We start from the raw sequence: 17048 nt of genomic DNA, 5'->3' as shown, positions 1-17048 counted from the left end.
AAAACTCTCTGCTAATTGTTTACCTGTAGTGCACCCGTAAACCTCGGCTCTTAAGGGGGTGTGTCCTTGCCATGCTCGTGGGTGAATGCGCAGAAATTGAGCGCAAATGTCTCATTCCATTTCACGACTGACAACAGTACCTAGATCATAATTTCCAGGAAACACCTGGAATAGAAATAACATGGTTGATTTCGATCAATACTTCCATTTATTATTTATACATAACGGAAAAGTCTTTATTTCACCTAACACACTGGCATCGCCATTTCCTTATTTAAGACATGGACATTTTGGATTAATGACCTTGATTAGAGCACCAAGCCCTTATGCACAGATGCAGTTCCATTAAGTATAATACATTTAGGCACTCCCTAAAAGCGGAGCTCCCGATGCGAAAGTCACAGGTAGCCCAATAATACCCATAATAAAAACCATGCATTGAAATCGAATCGAAATGCACTACATCTTTTAAAAACGAACGATAACTACAGACCGGACAATCCAACACACTATGTCAAGTTTAGGGAAATTTCCCTTGGATGTCTTTCATTGAAATCGAAATTTCGGAGATTCCTAGCTTTTTATGGACAAATGAACACGGCATATAAAAGACAGACTAGAAAACTGCTTAAGAAAAGGTAAGCAAAACATAAGTTTACTTTTTCTTCTTTTACGTGACAATGTTTGGTTATCCATATGAAGAGTTTAGGTTTTTATAAGAACCTATTTTTACCGCAATTAAATTAAGAAAATAAGATTCCTTTTATATAAGCCTTAACTACTTTTCGATAAGCTTGAAAACTTAAGCTGTAAATACTAGATTTTTAAATTCGATTTAAATTCGATTTTTTTTCCATCTGTTTTCATGCGCGAGAAAGTTAAGACGAACGACCGAAAAGTTTTCGAAAAACAAAGTTTACATTCAGTTAAACTTGTTAAAAAAACAACTGAGACAAAATAGAAGATAATGCAAACTGCAATGCAAAATACAACATGACTAATTTCTTTGTCAGTAAATTGGCATTTGTAAATGTTTTTGAATATTTTTTAGCTTTTTAAAGTGAAAGTCTAGGTCTTTATACAATAACTTTTCTCAACAACACAAATTTAAGCTCATTTGTATAATCATACTAGGTCGAACAGCTTAATAAACAGCTGAATGTTTGGTGTAATTTTATATTTCATTCAATTAGATGAATTATCTGTAGAAAGATATAAAATTATTAAATGAAAGTCTTCTTTGTTTTGCCGATGGAGCATTTTTCTTGAACGATATACATATTTAGCGATAGTTGGTTTAAAACAACCGAATTGATAAAGATTTAAAGATAAATTAAGGACGAATATTTGTTGTCGTAATATGCTCTCCGTGTTATATTTCCTCCGGCATTAACTTATAAATTAATCTTATCTATAGAAATATTAAAGGTTTTGAGAGAAAGTCTTTGATTTGTCGATTCGTCGAGAAAAATTCTTGTCAAAAAAAAAAACAACATATATGTACGATTGTTTGCTAAAAAACACACACCTGAATACTTGAAAAACACTTCTTGATCCATCTTTGACTACATGAACATTTTTTATTTGTTTTTGGTCTATAAATCGTCCTAAAGCGATTTTTTCTGTGCATTCCTATTTGAGAGCCGGATTTGCGAGTAGTTTTGCTTTGACATCATTCGGGATCTCTGTTTTGTGTACACGGACGGACGGACGGACGGAAGTGACGTCAGCCCGCGCGGGAGCCCCTCTAAGAATTGCTCTATGGACTTATTTCACGATAGTGCTTTCCAAAACACACCATCTCTGATGTAAGAAACCGAGTTACTGGTCACCCACTGATCAGCATCTTGGCGACCTTGAGTTGCAATTTTAGTTACTTTAGCAATTGTCTTGAAATCCACTTGGAGCAATTGATCAACTTAATTTGTTGTAGCAAGAAGACCACGTTCCTGTACTCCCTGCACCGGCATGGAAATGAAGCCTTGCATTTGCTGCCCGGTGAGCGACGTTCCTTTCTGACGAAGCACTTATTTGGGAATCGGTTACGACGTTAGATTGAAGACGGAGGCACTAAAGGGCAAAAAATGAAATCAGTGCATCTAAATGATTCATTTATTTCAGTAAGGCCTAGGGCAAACGTCGAACTTTCCATGCACCGAACTTAATTACATCAAAGAATGCCGACTCATTATTACCCGATATCCATTGTTTTTAATGAGTTCGATGCATGGAAAGTTCGACGTTTGCCTTAGGCCTTAATCTCTCAAGTGCGTGTAGTCAATGGTCAATGGCACTAAAGGGCAGAATATAAAATCAGTGCATCTAATTAACAAATAGACATCAGTTTTTTGTGTGTGTCCTCTTATTAACGATAAATAATTGCGTCATCACATTGTTAAAGTAGTGTTGATTCATGAGGCGTAGCCTAGTATATCCGCATACTTTGACAATGTGATGACGAACTTTATCGTCAATAATAGGACAGACAAAAAAAATTATGTCTATTTGTTTTTTACAATAACAAAAACGATCAAACTTCTCATTTTTAGTAATCAAAACAACCAACGGAAAGAGCACGCGCTCGTTTATTTGTCATTCGTCTTGTTGATGAAAAAAAAAAACCAATCAGCGCTCGAGAAATTTGTAAGATATTGTAAAAATATTCATTTATTTCAATTTAATAGGTCAAAAATAAGCCTGAAACAAAGCATAAAGGTTAATGACGGAATACTTTGCCAGGCAGTGCAGTGTGGCAGTGTGTGTTCAGTGTCGTTGGTAATAGGGCTTGTCTAGGTCATAGGACTAGTGTAGCCGCAGCTATTCAGTGACGGACGCGCCGTTGCCGGGCAGTCACCTCGTAATGGGAGCTTTACTCTCCCATATATAAAATATGTGGAATCGCTGACGATAGAAGGTCGCCAATAATTTGATCTCAAGTGAAATCTTTAAATACTTCAAATTTGTAAGACTATGCAATTTTTAAGGGGAATTTTTATTTTTCATTTTGTCGTTGCGAGGTATAGAGTTCGGTCACGGGACCCCCTCATGGTTTATCCAAGGGCCGGGGATTGGGAGATTGACACTGTCTATAACGAATCATATTCTGTTCCCGTTCGCTTGGAAAACCATTACTCAACAATTTTCTACAAGTAGCTGGCAACATTACTGTCCGCTGAACTGGCTAAATAGGGTAGAATTTTCGGAAAATCGATTGTTGAGGAATGTGAGATTCAGTCGATACCCGAAGTGGCGATGGCGAGTTCAAATCCATTAAGCCTCCATAGAAGACTTTCACTTCCTATCCTTTCTTCTTTCAGGTATTGAAACTCACCCGGTTGATTCATTGCACATAATTCTTTAATCTGAAGGCATCAGTTGCCAATTGAAAATCTATCGGTTGCTAATGATATCACAGTATATTGTTCTTGCTTCTGATGAGAATATGAAATAATAACTGTATAAGAAATCCATGTGACCATGAACTTAGGGACTCGGATACGTGATGTACGATTCGTACAAATGACGTCATTTTTCGTATATACACTGTAGCCAATCTTTAATACAGTTTAAAAGATCCATTCTTGCTATTATTTAACAGTAGCTTTTTAATCTAGTTCCGTTAACCCGCCATTCTCGTTTAATACTTGGTGTTGAAATTCGAAGATGCAGTGAGTCACGCTATGCGTCTATCAACTTCCTCAACAAAGTCAGACTTGGTTGAAAACATGTTATGGCCCGGCGGATTATTCGGCTAAAGCATTATATTAAAGATATACAAGACTAAACTAGACTTGCAAGATACTCTTGGCAGTATAATGACTTTTCAGGTCATTTGTTTCAGATAATTTCCGCGCTGAAAAACATGAAATACATGCAGTGTTAATAATCCAAACATATAATTTGATCTAATCGTGATTGATCGATCTGACAGCTTACTTTTATGTTAATCCAAGCAACGAGTTCAAGTGTTCAAGATGTCCCTCAGTTTGAAGAGTAGAATGTCTGCAGCTTTCATTGTCCCACAGACTTACTGAAGTTCTCAAACTGATCCACGCTGAAAATATGACAATCACTGATACCCAAAGTACAAAATTACAAACGAGAGAGTTACGTACCGTGACTGTTTATTATTTTCAGACAAAATGTTTCTGCTGTCATATGAATGTTTATTCGGGCATTCTATCCACATTCTCTCGGGCTAGCTTCAATTCTACGAATTATGAAATTTGGTACAAATGTTTGCATAGCTAGTGCTGGCCAGAGAGGGGCCAGGAACTCTCTTCTCTTTTCCCACGACCCATTGGGCACTACGCATGCAATTTATTTGACCGTTTTCAAGGGCTTATTTGTAGTGGTTTTATTAGGTTTTATTTACAACTCATAGATGCTGTAAGACAGGGGCGGCGGAAGCTGAAAATCTTTGGGGGGGGGGGGGGGGGCCGCAAAAATTCTTTGGGGGGGGGGGGCACTGGAAAAAATCACAACAATAACTTAATAACAGTATTAAAAATCGAATCTATGCATTTATATTTCATGTGAACCAATATTTTGTGGAGGGAGGGGCAATTCCCCGCAAAAAAATTCGCCGCCCCTGTAAGAAAGTGGACTTCTACGTATCCTAAGTTTTTAAGCCGTGTATTTGAGTAGCATTTCCTTCCCACTAATAAGCCTGAAGCGAGATGACGTTTTACCCCCGTCTCTAGACCATAATCCTTTTCACACTGCTTTTGTTCTTTAATTATGACTATTGTTTCTGTATTCTCTAAGGAATCAAAAATTTTAATATGAAATAAGACTATTATGGTATAGAGTCGGGGGTAAAACGTCATCTCGCTTCAGGCTTATTGGCATCTTCGAACGAAATCGAATTGCGCATGATTTAGAACAATTCTCAAGGGACTACATCACGGGATGTGCCGACGGGAGATGGATCCAGCGAGATCTATTACTAAAGTAACAAGATACGGAAACATGTTACCACATGCGCATTCGCCATTTCACGTGTATCAGTGTATATCTTAATCTCTTTTGGGACGGGATCCCAATTTCTTCTATAGCAATTCTATCTTATTATTATGCCTCCAGAGGGGCCGCTAAAAATCAATGGTTTCGAGTTGACTTTTGTTTTTGAACTTTGATTTCACCACGAACGTAGCAAGCTTGTATTGTTTGGGCTTGACCTTTTTTTGGGGGGGGGGAACATTAATGCAAGCATGATATTGCAGGACTAACCTTTGTCTAGAGATTTGCTCTTAGCTCAGACGTTCGATCCCGTATTATTGATTGAAAAATGGATTAAAATTAACTGGGTCACGTGAGAGTTGATATGACTCCATAATACCACACATAACTATGATATGACCTCAAGCATGTTAAGGCCTGGGATTTTGTTCAAAAGGGCAAAAATTACTTTTCACTGTAGAATCCTCATTTTTAAATGTAATTGAATGAGATTGCAACAGATATCCTTATTTAGGGTGCTTAACTTTTTGTATGAATAAATTTGCATAATAGGTGGTCACGTAACCTTAAAAGAGGGAAAATGCTAAATTAAAAACTAGGTGATGGTTTTAGATTATTTGTGAGATTTGTTTAGCTTGTTTGAGAGTAGCAACAAAGATACAAATATTCACGTTTGGAATGGTTGACCAAAATGTTTACGAAAGGAGAAAAAAGGGCATAAAGGATATTTTGACAGGTCACGTGACCTGTTTTGTAAAATATCTCCTTAACACAAAACTTTAGCCAACCATTCTCAACGTCAATTGAACGACTTCAGGAAAAGAAATAAATTGAAGTCGAAAACGTTCAGCAAAGACTTAAATTGAGCACCTACTATTAAAATGAATTTTTATGTAAATTTTATGTAAATTTCGTGGTCACGTGACCTAAATTTTTCCCATTTATTGGAATCAATTTGTAAAGAACCACGATCTAAGAAAGTTTGATAAAGCTGGTTATACATTAAGCAGAAACACCAGAGAAATGATTTTTTAATGGTTTGATAATGAATTGGTTCATAACCCAGGCCTTAACATGCTTTATGATACCATATATTATAGTCTTTGAGAGCCCTTTTGAAGGTAGGCGCTAATGCCTGAAAATTAGAAAATAAATTGCCGCTATCGTCGAAAAAATGTGAAGTTAATTGCAATTCCTATTTCTCAAAAAGGAGAATACTGTGATTCTAGAGATATTCTAAACTATAACAACTAAAAAACACATGCCATTCAGTTTGGCAAAATCAGATTCAGTATTTAAACAATTAACTGCAAGAACTAAATGTAAAACAAACGACTTCCTTGGTCACCTTTCGGAAATACACCGGCAATGTGGATATAATCACGCTCGAGAACTAAATAGGTGTGTCGAAAATGCAGACCTCGAAACGCTAAGATTAGTGAAAAACAAATTGGAAACGTGTTATTTTATTTTCAATTTAAACATTTTGCGTGGCCATGGTCACGCCGAAAAGTACGAGCATTATGAGTCACGAGGTTTGTGTTTTCGAGGTCAGCTGTACATGTCTGAGTCAGTGGTCGACTTCTGCGTTTTCGACACACCTAAGAAAAGGACACGTGATTAAATCGGCGATTAAAACAAATAACATGATATGTATATATATATATTGTAGAAAGGTTGTATTATACATTTATACGAATATCTGATGAGATACAAGATATGTAGAGATGCAAAACTTAAAAAGTAACTTATTTGGTGTTATTTATCTTCTGTTGTAACAGAGACATAAGTATTGCACAAAGTCAAGTTAAAAAGTATTTTCCACAAAATTTCGTGACTAAGCAATCGTATTTAAGCATGTTTTACCTTCTGCATCTTATTTGATATCTTGGATCTCATTATATACTTCGGCATGTTTTGGATATATATATACATGTATATGAAAGATAGTGATTTCGATCATTTCTCAACAATTTTTTTACGAAGTTGTAGAATACTTATAATGAGGCTGTTACGCATGTTTGCAGCTGTGTTGCCCCTTGTTTACTGTTTATTTACTGGAAAAAAAGGGATGATATCCGATACAGGGATGATATCCCATAATTTTTGATATACTTTTGATATACTTTTGATTTTGATCTTTTAAAGCAAAAGAACATGAACTAGATCATTTTAATTAACCAAAGGTATTGACGTACGTAGCTCACTTAGTTTTATCTTTATTCAGGAATATTATGAAATTGGAGGATATTGTGCATTGGAGCAAAGCCTACAAAGACCTCCCCTGTGAAAAGCTGGCTGCCCTCTGCAAGCAAGTCACTGTGGCAACCACAGGCCCTGGAGACGGAATTCGAAACGTTTCAGTTCCAAAAGAATGTATAGAAGCATTTCGGCCTGAAACAAGTGGGAGCCATCACTTTAGACCAATCAGTGAATGGTCCAAACGACATGGCAGAGCCTACGGTATGGCTACTTCATTATATGAATACAATCAAACTAAAAACCACTTTGAGGGGGATCCAATTGCAGACGTTTATGCAATCGTAGCGCGTCCAAACAGTTGTATTTTGTCAATAGCGGATGGGGTGAACTGGGGCGAGAAGTCTCGACTGGCTGCTCGTTGTGCTGTAGCAGGATCCGTTCAGTATCTCCAACAATACTTAAGTACAGCCACTAACACACACCAAGTCATGCAGTTACTTCTACAGTCATTCGAAGCTGCACAAGAGTGCATCATCAAAAAGCAAGCTGCTATGACAACGCTCTGTACTGCAGTTGTTTGTGAAGTCAAAGGCAGTGACGAATGGGCTTTGTGCATGGTGAACGTAGGAGATAGCCTAGGATATGTCTATAATGCAAAGGACGGTGTTCGTGAGATTACTATTGGATCACATGCAACCCTTCGTGACATGCGATGTCCCGGTGGCTCTTTAGGTCCCGTAGATGGCTACAATCCCGATTTGCGCAACTTGACTTTTTCTTACACTAGAGTTTCTACCGGAGATATTGTATTTTTGACAAGCGATGGTGTGTCGGACAACTTCGATCCGGTTGTATCTCAATGCAGTCACTGTCAAGGACATCTTAATTCCTGTCTGAGTATGGATTCTATTGAGGTAGATAAAAGTTCTTGCTCTGAGTTGGATGTTCGTGCATTGTCTGATATGAAAGAGGTATGTAGAAACTTAGAACACCATTGACATCAGTTACGTATCAGTGATGTACTGCAGGGGCGGATCCAGGGGCCTTGGTAGGTCGAGGGGGCTGTAACCACAGATATGATCAGTGATGTACTACAGGGGTGGATCCAGGGGCCTTGGTAGGTCGAGGGGGAAATGTAACTGTCGTTGAGGAACTTCAAAATGGATATTTGGATTTTTACGTATTTTCTTTTTTCTCTCCTTTATCCTTGTTATATCACCGTAATTCACTTTGATGATCCAAAAGCATCCGTTATCCACTTCTATTCGTTGAAGTCGTTTACCGATTGCCATAAACGTCATCAATCATCAAAATATTGAATTGCAAGCACCTCTAGAATTAAGACCATGTCATCACCATCTATTATCTATATTCATCTTTGATATTTGTACCGACCACCTCATTATTTTCGTAATCATAGCAGATAAAGTATTTATTTAATATTGAAATGGCAAAATAAACTTATGGTCAATTTTTTCAACTTCTTTCAGATAATTGAAAAAGAAAGTCCAGATGATGTTCCATCAGCCCAAGGACTCTGTGCTAACTTGATAAGCTACGTTTGTAAGTGCACTGCTTCGAAGCGAAACTTCCTTGAGCGCGTAGATAGAGAAGAATTGAGACCTGGTCCTCTTCGCAGTGTCAGACAAACAGAAATGAGAGAATTGCCAGGAAAACTTGATCACGCCGCTGTTGTTGCATTCGAAGTAGGAGAATTCCCGGCAGAACCTTTGAAGATGGTTCCTTCGGGTCAAAACAAAGTACACGTTTCGTAGGTGGCCACGATAACCACGTGAAGCAGTCTCACTTACTGCGCATGCGCTCCAAGACTATCTATACTTTTAGACTCGGTGCCTGCACATTCGAAAGTGTAGAGCATCATAACAGTGTACATGAGCAGCTAAACAAATGATTGAATTCCAAATACATGCATTTCATTTAATTGTAATTTAATTCATTCGAATTTTTCATCCTAATTACACAAGTTCGTAGTTTATTTTCTTGTCTTTTTTATTGGAACACTGTCCTTTCCTGTTAAGGAAAGAACAGGAAATCGTTCTTTCTTTACTTAATTCACTCTTCCTATTTTCTGCTATATAGTTTGAACTGCTCTTTAGCAATTAGGTTTGTCCTTGGAATAGTGTATTTTATTTTATTTTTTTATCGGTACACTTTCCTTTCCTTAAACGTTCTTTGTTTACTTAGTTTACTCTCCTGTTTTCTGTTAGTTTGAACTGTCCTTTTGCAATGAGGTTTGTCCTTGGAGGAATGACCAAAGATCGGGTTGTCGACTGGCCATGGTCTTCTTCTGGTTCTGTATAAGATTAGGTAGAGTAGGTATAGAGTAGGCATAGATTAGTAATTTTACGACTTATTAGAGTGGTTTTCATTAACCTGTGAAATACACAATACGATACTAATACAAATTAGTAGACCCTAATTCCATGTATTCTTTTCAGAGTTGTCATTTCACTATTACATACTAACTAATGTTATCTGTTGCACTTTGAAATAACACTGGTTGCACTTTGAAATCAAACTTGTTATCCTTTGAAATCAAACTTGTTGCATTTTGTTATACTATAGTGACAAATAACTCACAGCTTTAATTCGTAATTTCGCATGTGAAATTTCACTGTTGCCATGGTAATGTGTTTTTCTCAGCTTTCAAAGCAAAATGGCGTCTATCTAGATTGTCGAGTGCGAAGACGAGGAAAACGAAATCGCCAAAAAGCCAGTAGAAAATTTAAATACCAAAAAACAGCATCGACAATTGATGGAAAGTATTTCAAAACTGGTGAGACGATAAAAAAAGTCAGAAACTCCCAGAAAAATATGAGCTGGACAAGCTGAGAGCCGAAGTTTTACGGCACTGAGAAGCTAGACTTTTTGTAAAGTATAGTCATTTGCAAAAATATAACTTTAAAACATTTGTGTGTTCTTGACTTTTGTACTTCTAACTATAAAAAGCGTGCTTAATCTTTGACTGAAAATACTGATGCTGTGGCTATATATCTTAAAGTGGTCGAAAAAAATTTTTTTTCAAGTTCATCGATAAGGCTAAAATTCTACCATGAAATAAAATTAAGCTTATGACTGCCAGAACTCTCTGCCTTAATTCGTCCTTTACTATTAATTGGTAATCACATTTGCATCTCGACAATTTAGGGATAAATTCCACTTGTGTTTGTCAAAATCTGCGTAATTTCCCTCGCCTAGGCTAAGCCTCGGCAAATTAACTATACAAATCAAGCTTGTTGCGCTCTGAAATAAAATTTGTTGCACTCTTAAATATATAAAACTTTGCACTTTGAAATTTAAAAAACATGGTGTCGGCACTTTGAAACACCTGTCGTACTTTGAAGAAAAAAGAGGCTTTAAATTTTAGAGCCAAAACCAGACTAAACCTGTTAATACCTATTATAGCTAAATACATGTCTTTTGAATACACCTAACTGGAAGAAGGTATATAGTCAAGCAAATTATAAGTAATATATATAGTATTCGTGTCCGTGTCTTGTAGTGTTTAAAAAACGAGTAGGAGTGTTTTATCAGGTATAAATATATTATACCTGATAAAACACGATCTACGAGTTTTTTGAACTGCTTAAAACACTTGCTTTTATACCTGATAAAACACGATCTACGAGTTTTTTGAACTGCTTAAAACACTTGCTTTTATACCTGATAAAACACGATCTACGAGTTTTTTGAACTGCTTAAAACATTTGCTTTTATACCTGATAAAACACGATCTACGAGTTTTTTGAACTGCTTAAAACACTCATGAACAATTTATAAGATTTTGGTTCAACTGGAGCCACCATACACGTCACGAACATGGATTTTTATACTTCGATAGACATTTGACGTCATGGGCATGCGCAACCAGATTCAATAGAAGTTCCCACACGTTGGATATTGCGTGCCAAGGCAAAGACAGGCACGTTAGTCAAAGATCATTAGGGCTGACTATGACCTTGATGAAGCTCTATGTCTTCATCCAAACTTGGATGCATACTTCATCCCTGATGAAGTCATCCTCATAGTATTCGAGTGGTCTTTATATAAAGATCACATGTGTCTTTATATAAAGACACATGTGTCTTTATATAAAATCACTTGAATACTAATGAAGAGGACTTTATCGGGTATAAAGGTTCATGCACGTGACGTGTATGGTGGCTCCAATTGGACCATAAGCTTATGAATTATTAATGAGTGTTTTAAAGAAAATTATTCTGCACTATTTTATACCCAATCGCAAAAACGTTTTCTAATGAAATGAAGAAAATACCAAAATACAAAATAGAAATCGTTCAGCCTCGCATTGCAGATTGCTCAGGGGAGATTTTGTTTTATGGCTAAATATTGGAAGAATGTAAACTAAAATTAAAGTTTACATCATGTTTGCTAATAATTATTTATCAAACTCATCAATAATTCATGAGGACAACACAACAGAAATTACGACCGTGAAGAGTGTTGTAAATCTGATACAAAACTGTGTTCATTTGCATAAACTTTAAGTTGGATTTTCTTGGCCAAATTCACTTTAATTTTGAAAATTTTAGTGAAACACAAAGGAACTAACCTAGACGTTTGATAAGTCATACACTTATTTCAATAAAGTTAGTCACCTGAAAAGCTATAAAGCTGAGGCCGACAAGGATTATGGGTAGATTCATTTTACACGTTCAACGGCTTGATAACTGTTCATGGACTTGCCAATCTTTTACCGGTTACAGTTTCACCTCTTCTGAGCATCATCGAGCTGCAGTTTGTATCAAAAAAGCTTTGTATATATATTCTCTTTTTATATGAAAAGTTTCCCATGATGCATCTCAGTGATCTCAGCTTTCTAGGTTTTTGGTGACTAACTTTATTGAAATAAGTGTATACAGTATTCGTGTCCGTGTTGTATCAGATATACAATCACTCGGCTACACCTCGTGGTTGTATATCTGATACTTAAAACACTCATTAATAATTCATAAGCTTATGGTCCAATTGGAGCCACCATACACGTCACGTGCATGAACCTTTATACCCGATAAAGTCCTCTTCATTAGTATTCAAGTGATTTTATATAAAGACACATGTGTCTTTATATAAAGACACATGTGATCTTTATATAAAGACCACTCGAATACTATGAGGATGACTTCATCAGGGATGAAGTATGCATCCAAGTTTGGATGAAGACATAGAGCTTCATCAAGGTCATAGTCAGCCCTAATGATCTTTGACTAACGTGCCTGTCTTTGCCTTGGCACGCAATATCCAACGTGTGGGAACTTCTATTGAATCTGGTTGCGCATGCCCATGACGTCAAATGTCTATCGAAGTATAAAAATCCATGTTCGTGACGTGTATGGTGGCTCCAGTTGAACCAAAATCTTATAAATTGTTCATGAGTGTTTTAAGCAGTTCAAAAAACTCGTAGATCGTGTTTTATCAGGTATAAAAGCACTCGGCTACGCCTCGTGCTTTCATACCTGTTAGAAAACTCATTAATCATTCATGAAGAAAACACAATAGAAATCATGACCATGAAGGTGATTTTAAATCGGATAAAGATTCGTCTTCATTTGCATAAACTTTAACTTGGATTTTCTCTATCAAACTTGGTTCAATTCGTAAAGAATTCGGTACAATATGAGAACATACATCTGGAGTTTTCTAAGCCGTTTAATAATCTCGCAGATCGTGTTTTATCGGGTCTAAAACCACTCGGCTACGCCTCGTGTTTTATACCCGATAAAACACTCCTGCTCGTTTATTAAACAGTACATAAAACACTCCTACTCGTTTTTTAAACACTACTTATGACATATCGCCGTAGTTTTTAACGTGAGTCTTTTAGAATCCAACAGGGACTGAAGAAAACAAGAGAACTCTGAGAAAAACCCATAACGAACAGAAGAGAACCAACGGCAACTCTACTCACATAATGGTGAATCCGAAGGCCATAGCCGTGAGAACGGGACATTAGCAGGCCTCTAAATAGCGTTCCCTTAACTCGATCATGATTAAACTTTTGAAACTTTTAGAGCAATGAGTACCGTTTTTGTAGCATGTGCTGATATTAACCGTTTTTTTTTAAACTATGTATATATACTGCAATTTAAAAGCCATATTTTATGGATGCTTGCTGAAGCTTATTTTAAAAAATTCATTTCGGATTCAAAGTAAGAAGCTTTTCATGTTTGGTTTGAACCGCTGCGGTCAAATATAAAAAAATAAACATATAGTGAGTGAGTCTATTCATGAACTACAAAATGGCCTAAATAACCATAAATACAGATAACTTACGTCTCGTCTAATGAAAGCCGAACCATGACTCCCGTAGCAACAGTCACAGTGATAATGGCAATTAGTTTTTGGGCAACATACTATGCTTCCATCTCCTGCCCTAAAATTCATCTCCACAACCAATAGAAACGCTACTAAATAAATCCCCTTCATTTTGGCCCAATTAGTTGTTTATCTTGGTCTTCAGGAGTTTGTGACTTTAGTTCAACAATCTGCGTGCTCTACGACGGATTAACTGTATAGTATCATATAAATGTTTGACTTAATATAGAGTTTCGCGCGCTGCAATTGGTCGAGCGACAAGTGATTTTAAAATATTCAAATATTACGTCCGTCTGGTCTTTGAAAGGGGTACCAATGATAATTCTTTAAAAAGTTTGGCTAACACTTTAGTATCTGGTCGATATTTCCTTTCTCTATCATAGAATGCTTAGTATTTTTAGAGGAAGTCGGTACACGTGCATTAATGTGTTGGATAATTTCAAACTTAAATTTGTCCATAAATCATGTACTCATCGATTCAATTGAGTTCTAGAATTGTAAGTTTTATAATTGGTTTTCGTTTCATGTTCGCGCTGAAGGTGACTTAATTGCGAGTGTGATTTAACGGTTTTTTTATTGCTCGTATTGTGCTACTAACACTCGGATATTCGTAGTTTAGCACCTGTATTAGCTCAATTATTTAGCCTTTAACGAATAAAAAGAATGGTCATGAATTCTTTCTGCCGAATTTGACGAATCGAGCGCATTATATTTTTAAAAAGGAAAAAGTTTTTTTTATTTCTCGGTTTATTCATGTTGCCACACAACTACTTGCGCTCGATATATTTCTTCAAACTCAGCACTGTGACAGAATCCATGAATATGAAGTTTTAAGATAATTAAATCGATCAATATTTGAACTACATGCTCTACATTATTTTCTTCGCGTTGGTCTTTTTTCCCACTTAGGAATATTGTCACATGCATACAACCCGCCATCCACTACGTATCCCCCTTAGTTTCGTTCTTGGAAAAATTTCGGCAAAGTTTAACATGGCTGACATTCATTTTTATGATTTGAATTGCTGGTTAATTTTGGAAAACGAAAGATAACTCACAGATACTGAACAAAATAAAATACCAGGTTTAGTCGAATTTAAGTTGAATGTCTTTCATTCAAATCCAAAAGTATCTTTGATTTTGAGTAAGCAAAGTATTGAAAATTCAACCGTTTTAACATTCTATCTGAATATGAGCTCTATACATGGTTTGGAGGCGGATTATTAGTATTGACTTCAGTAATAATATGTATCTAATGGAGCATCTTCGATCATCAACGAAGAGTTGTATATTTCCTGGGCTAATTCCTGATCACATGCGTTAATACAAGATTTGTGTATTTGAGCGATGATTGGTTCCGAAGTTTCAGTACGCCAGGTACTTTTTGACTTCCTGTGTAGTGTCACAGACATTCTTACAACACAATGGCATACTTTCTATGGCTTCTTTAGAAGGCACTAGCCACGAAGATGATGAGAAAAATGAAGAAATAGAAAACGCGGGTGCGTGCTGTGTGCAGCTATAAAGCACGCAAGGGGCCGGCTGGCAGAACACGAGAGAAGGTTTTAGGAGAAGCACGACGCGTAGCGGAGTAGTTCTCGACACTTCACGAGTGATCTGCCAATCTCCAAGTGCTTTATAACTCCACACAGCACAGTAAGCAAGTTTTTTATTTCTTTAGCAGCAGTAAGGCAGACTCGCGGCCACCCCCCGGAATTACATGGGTATTCCCCGCGCTCACGTACGTGCGTCGGCCGCGGGTATTACCCGTAAGGTCGTTCTGGGTATTACCTGCGTAATTCGATTCGAAAAGCTCTCTACGGGTTTTACTGGTGCCCCACATTACTAAGTTAAAATATTACCCCTAATGGAGGACAAAATATCGTTAAGTATACGATGAGTGGTAAGCTTATTTGTCCAAGATGTAGCAAGAGCTTCACAAAGTGTGGTCTGATTTCCCATCTACGCAGGAAGGATCCCTGTGAGATTGTGACGACTTGTACGACAACGCGCGAGGAATACGTAAAGGAGTTGACAAGAAAGCCCGCGGTTCCCAAACCTGCTTTTAGACGTCGTCCTATGAAATATTGGATGCGTCCGCGTAGGGTCTTAAACGAAGGTTAAAATATTTCCTAGATATAGATGGGCAACATCGCGCGCATTCAAAACAAAACTGTACGCAAGCTGCGAACCCAGGTATTGGATCGTTTGGACGCCGACTTCGTCTTCACGACATTCACAGAAGGAGACACAGAAGAAATCATGGATGAAGAAAGAGCCGAAAAGATAATAGACCCGATGCCTGAAGGTAACTACCGTTTACAGTTAACGTTTATAAAGTATTACGACGGCGACTGGGTAATAGAAAGAGGCCGTAACCCTATTCGGGCGTCTGGTAAGCAGAACCTGTTTGTCTTAAATAAGCAAACGCGCCCCGGAGCGCTGGTAGGCATCGACGCGCTGTTCTACGAGGTTGCTTACCCTGTTACGGTAGTTATCTACGGTGCGTATGAGATCAAAGAGCCAGACGTTAGGAAACTCAAGCCAATGCGACATCCCGGCAACTGCGTCGGGAAACTGGTAAGGGAATTCTTTGAAGATTCCGCCCGCGGAGGTAAGTTAACTCCGAAAAGAAAAGAAGCCATCAGGAAATGGGAAAACGCCACCTACAAAGCTGGGGCTACGATAGACAACATCAAGAAATTAAAAATTGCCTTAGGAAGGCGCATACACGTGAAAGACATCACAGACGGGTACATTTACCCTGGGACACATAAATACGGCGGCAGAGGTGCTCCTATAGTCATCTACCAGCATAACGGACACGCTTGGCGAGAACTTCGATTCCCGCGAAAGAAAGAAACCAAGGTCTACGAAACCTCCCCGTTGATGAACTTGATTCATGAGAACTCAATATGGTTAATGGATTCGGAAGGAAGCCAGTTTATGACCCAAGACGGCACTTTGTATCGCCCGGAAATCGAACACCAGCGCATCCAAAGCGCCTGTGAAACCCTTGGGGAAAGACTTCTCAGACGAGGTCCTCAGCTCTCGTAGTTTGGACTTCTTAGCCGCAAAAAGAAGGAATGGGTGGAAACCGACCCCCAAAGAATTCAAAGACATAACCAAAGCCTGCGTAGAACACGGCCACGGCGGTCTTTGGAACATGGAGTACGACGAGGAAGAATACATGTCCTTAGACATGAAGCACTGCTATCCTGCGTCATTTAAAGGCCTGGGGGATTGTAAGGAATATTACGACCGCTACGGCCATCCAGATTCACAGTTCTTTCGTGTGTCCTTAGACGGCAGCTACGACGCGCCAGCTACGGGGTTCGTCAGATTAACGTCTTGGAAGTTGGCTAAAGACTTGCACCCCATAATTTACGCATGGTACGGGAAGCATCTACAAGAGAAAGAATGGATACCAGTGCCATTGTTAAAGTTCTTTGAAGAGCGTAAACTCCTGAAATACACAGCGCATGAAGCCATACTTTGCCATAGCGCCTTTACTAAATGGTTACCGG

General features: G+C 37.8%; 1 protein-coding gene and 2 long non-coding RNA genes across 3 annotated transcripts; 1 reads left to right on the top strand and 2 right to left on the bottom strand.

Moving 5' to 3' along the window:
* Window positions 1-29: 29 nt before the first annotated feature.
* Window positions 30-4106, bottom strand: LOC116303709 (uncharacterized). The gene is made up of 3 exons (XR_016119877.1): window positions 3937-4106; window positions 1529-2070; window positions 30-165 (listed from the first exon to the last, which is right to left on the bottom strand). It is a non-coding gene; the product is annotated as an uncharacterized LOC116303709 (long non-coding RNA).
* Window positions 3070-9160, top strand: LOC116303707 (uncharacterized). The gene is made up of 3 exons (XM_089030706.1): window positions 3070-3317; window positions 7190-8135; window positions 8655-9160. The coding sequence occupies exons 1-3, from the start codon at window positions 3253-3255 to the stop codon at window positions 8937-8939; spliced, it is 1296 nt and encodes a 431-aa protein (XP_088886832.1). The 5' UTR covers window positions 3070-3252; the 3' UTR covers window positions 8940-9160.
* LOC116303708 (uncharacterized) lies at window positions 9097-13735 on the bottom strand. The gene is made up of 2 exons (XR_004197987.2): window positions 13480-13735; window positions 9097-9478 (listed from the first exon to the last, which is right to left on the bottom strand). It is a non-coding gene; the product is annotated as an uncharacterized LOC116303708 (long non-coding RNA).
* Between the last annotated feature and the right edge of the window lie 3313 nt (window positions 13736-17048).

The sequence above is a fragment of the Actinia tenebrosa genome, unplaced genomic scaffold, assembly GCF_029948245.1.
Source record: "Actinia tenebrosa isolate PJP-AT-01 unplaced genomic scaffold, QUT_ActTen_1.0 PGA_scaffold15__27_contigs__length_11533743, whole genome shotgun sequence".
NCBI lineage: Eukaryota > Metazoa > Cnidaria > Anthozoa > Actiniaria > Actiniidae > Actinia > Actinia tenebrosa.
The sequence above is the reverse complement of the archived record's forward strand: the minus strand, read 5'-3'. Positions and strand labels throughout refer to the sequence as shown.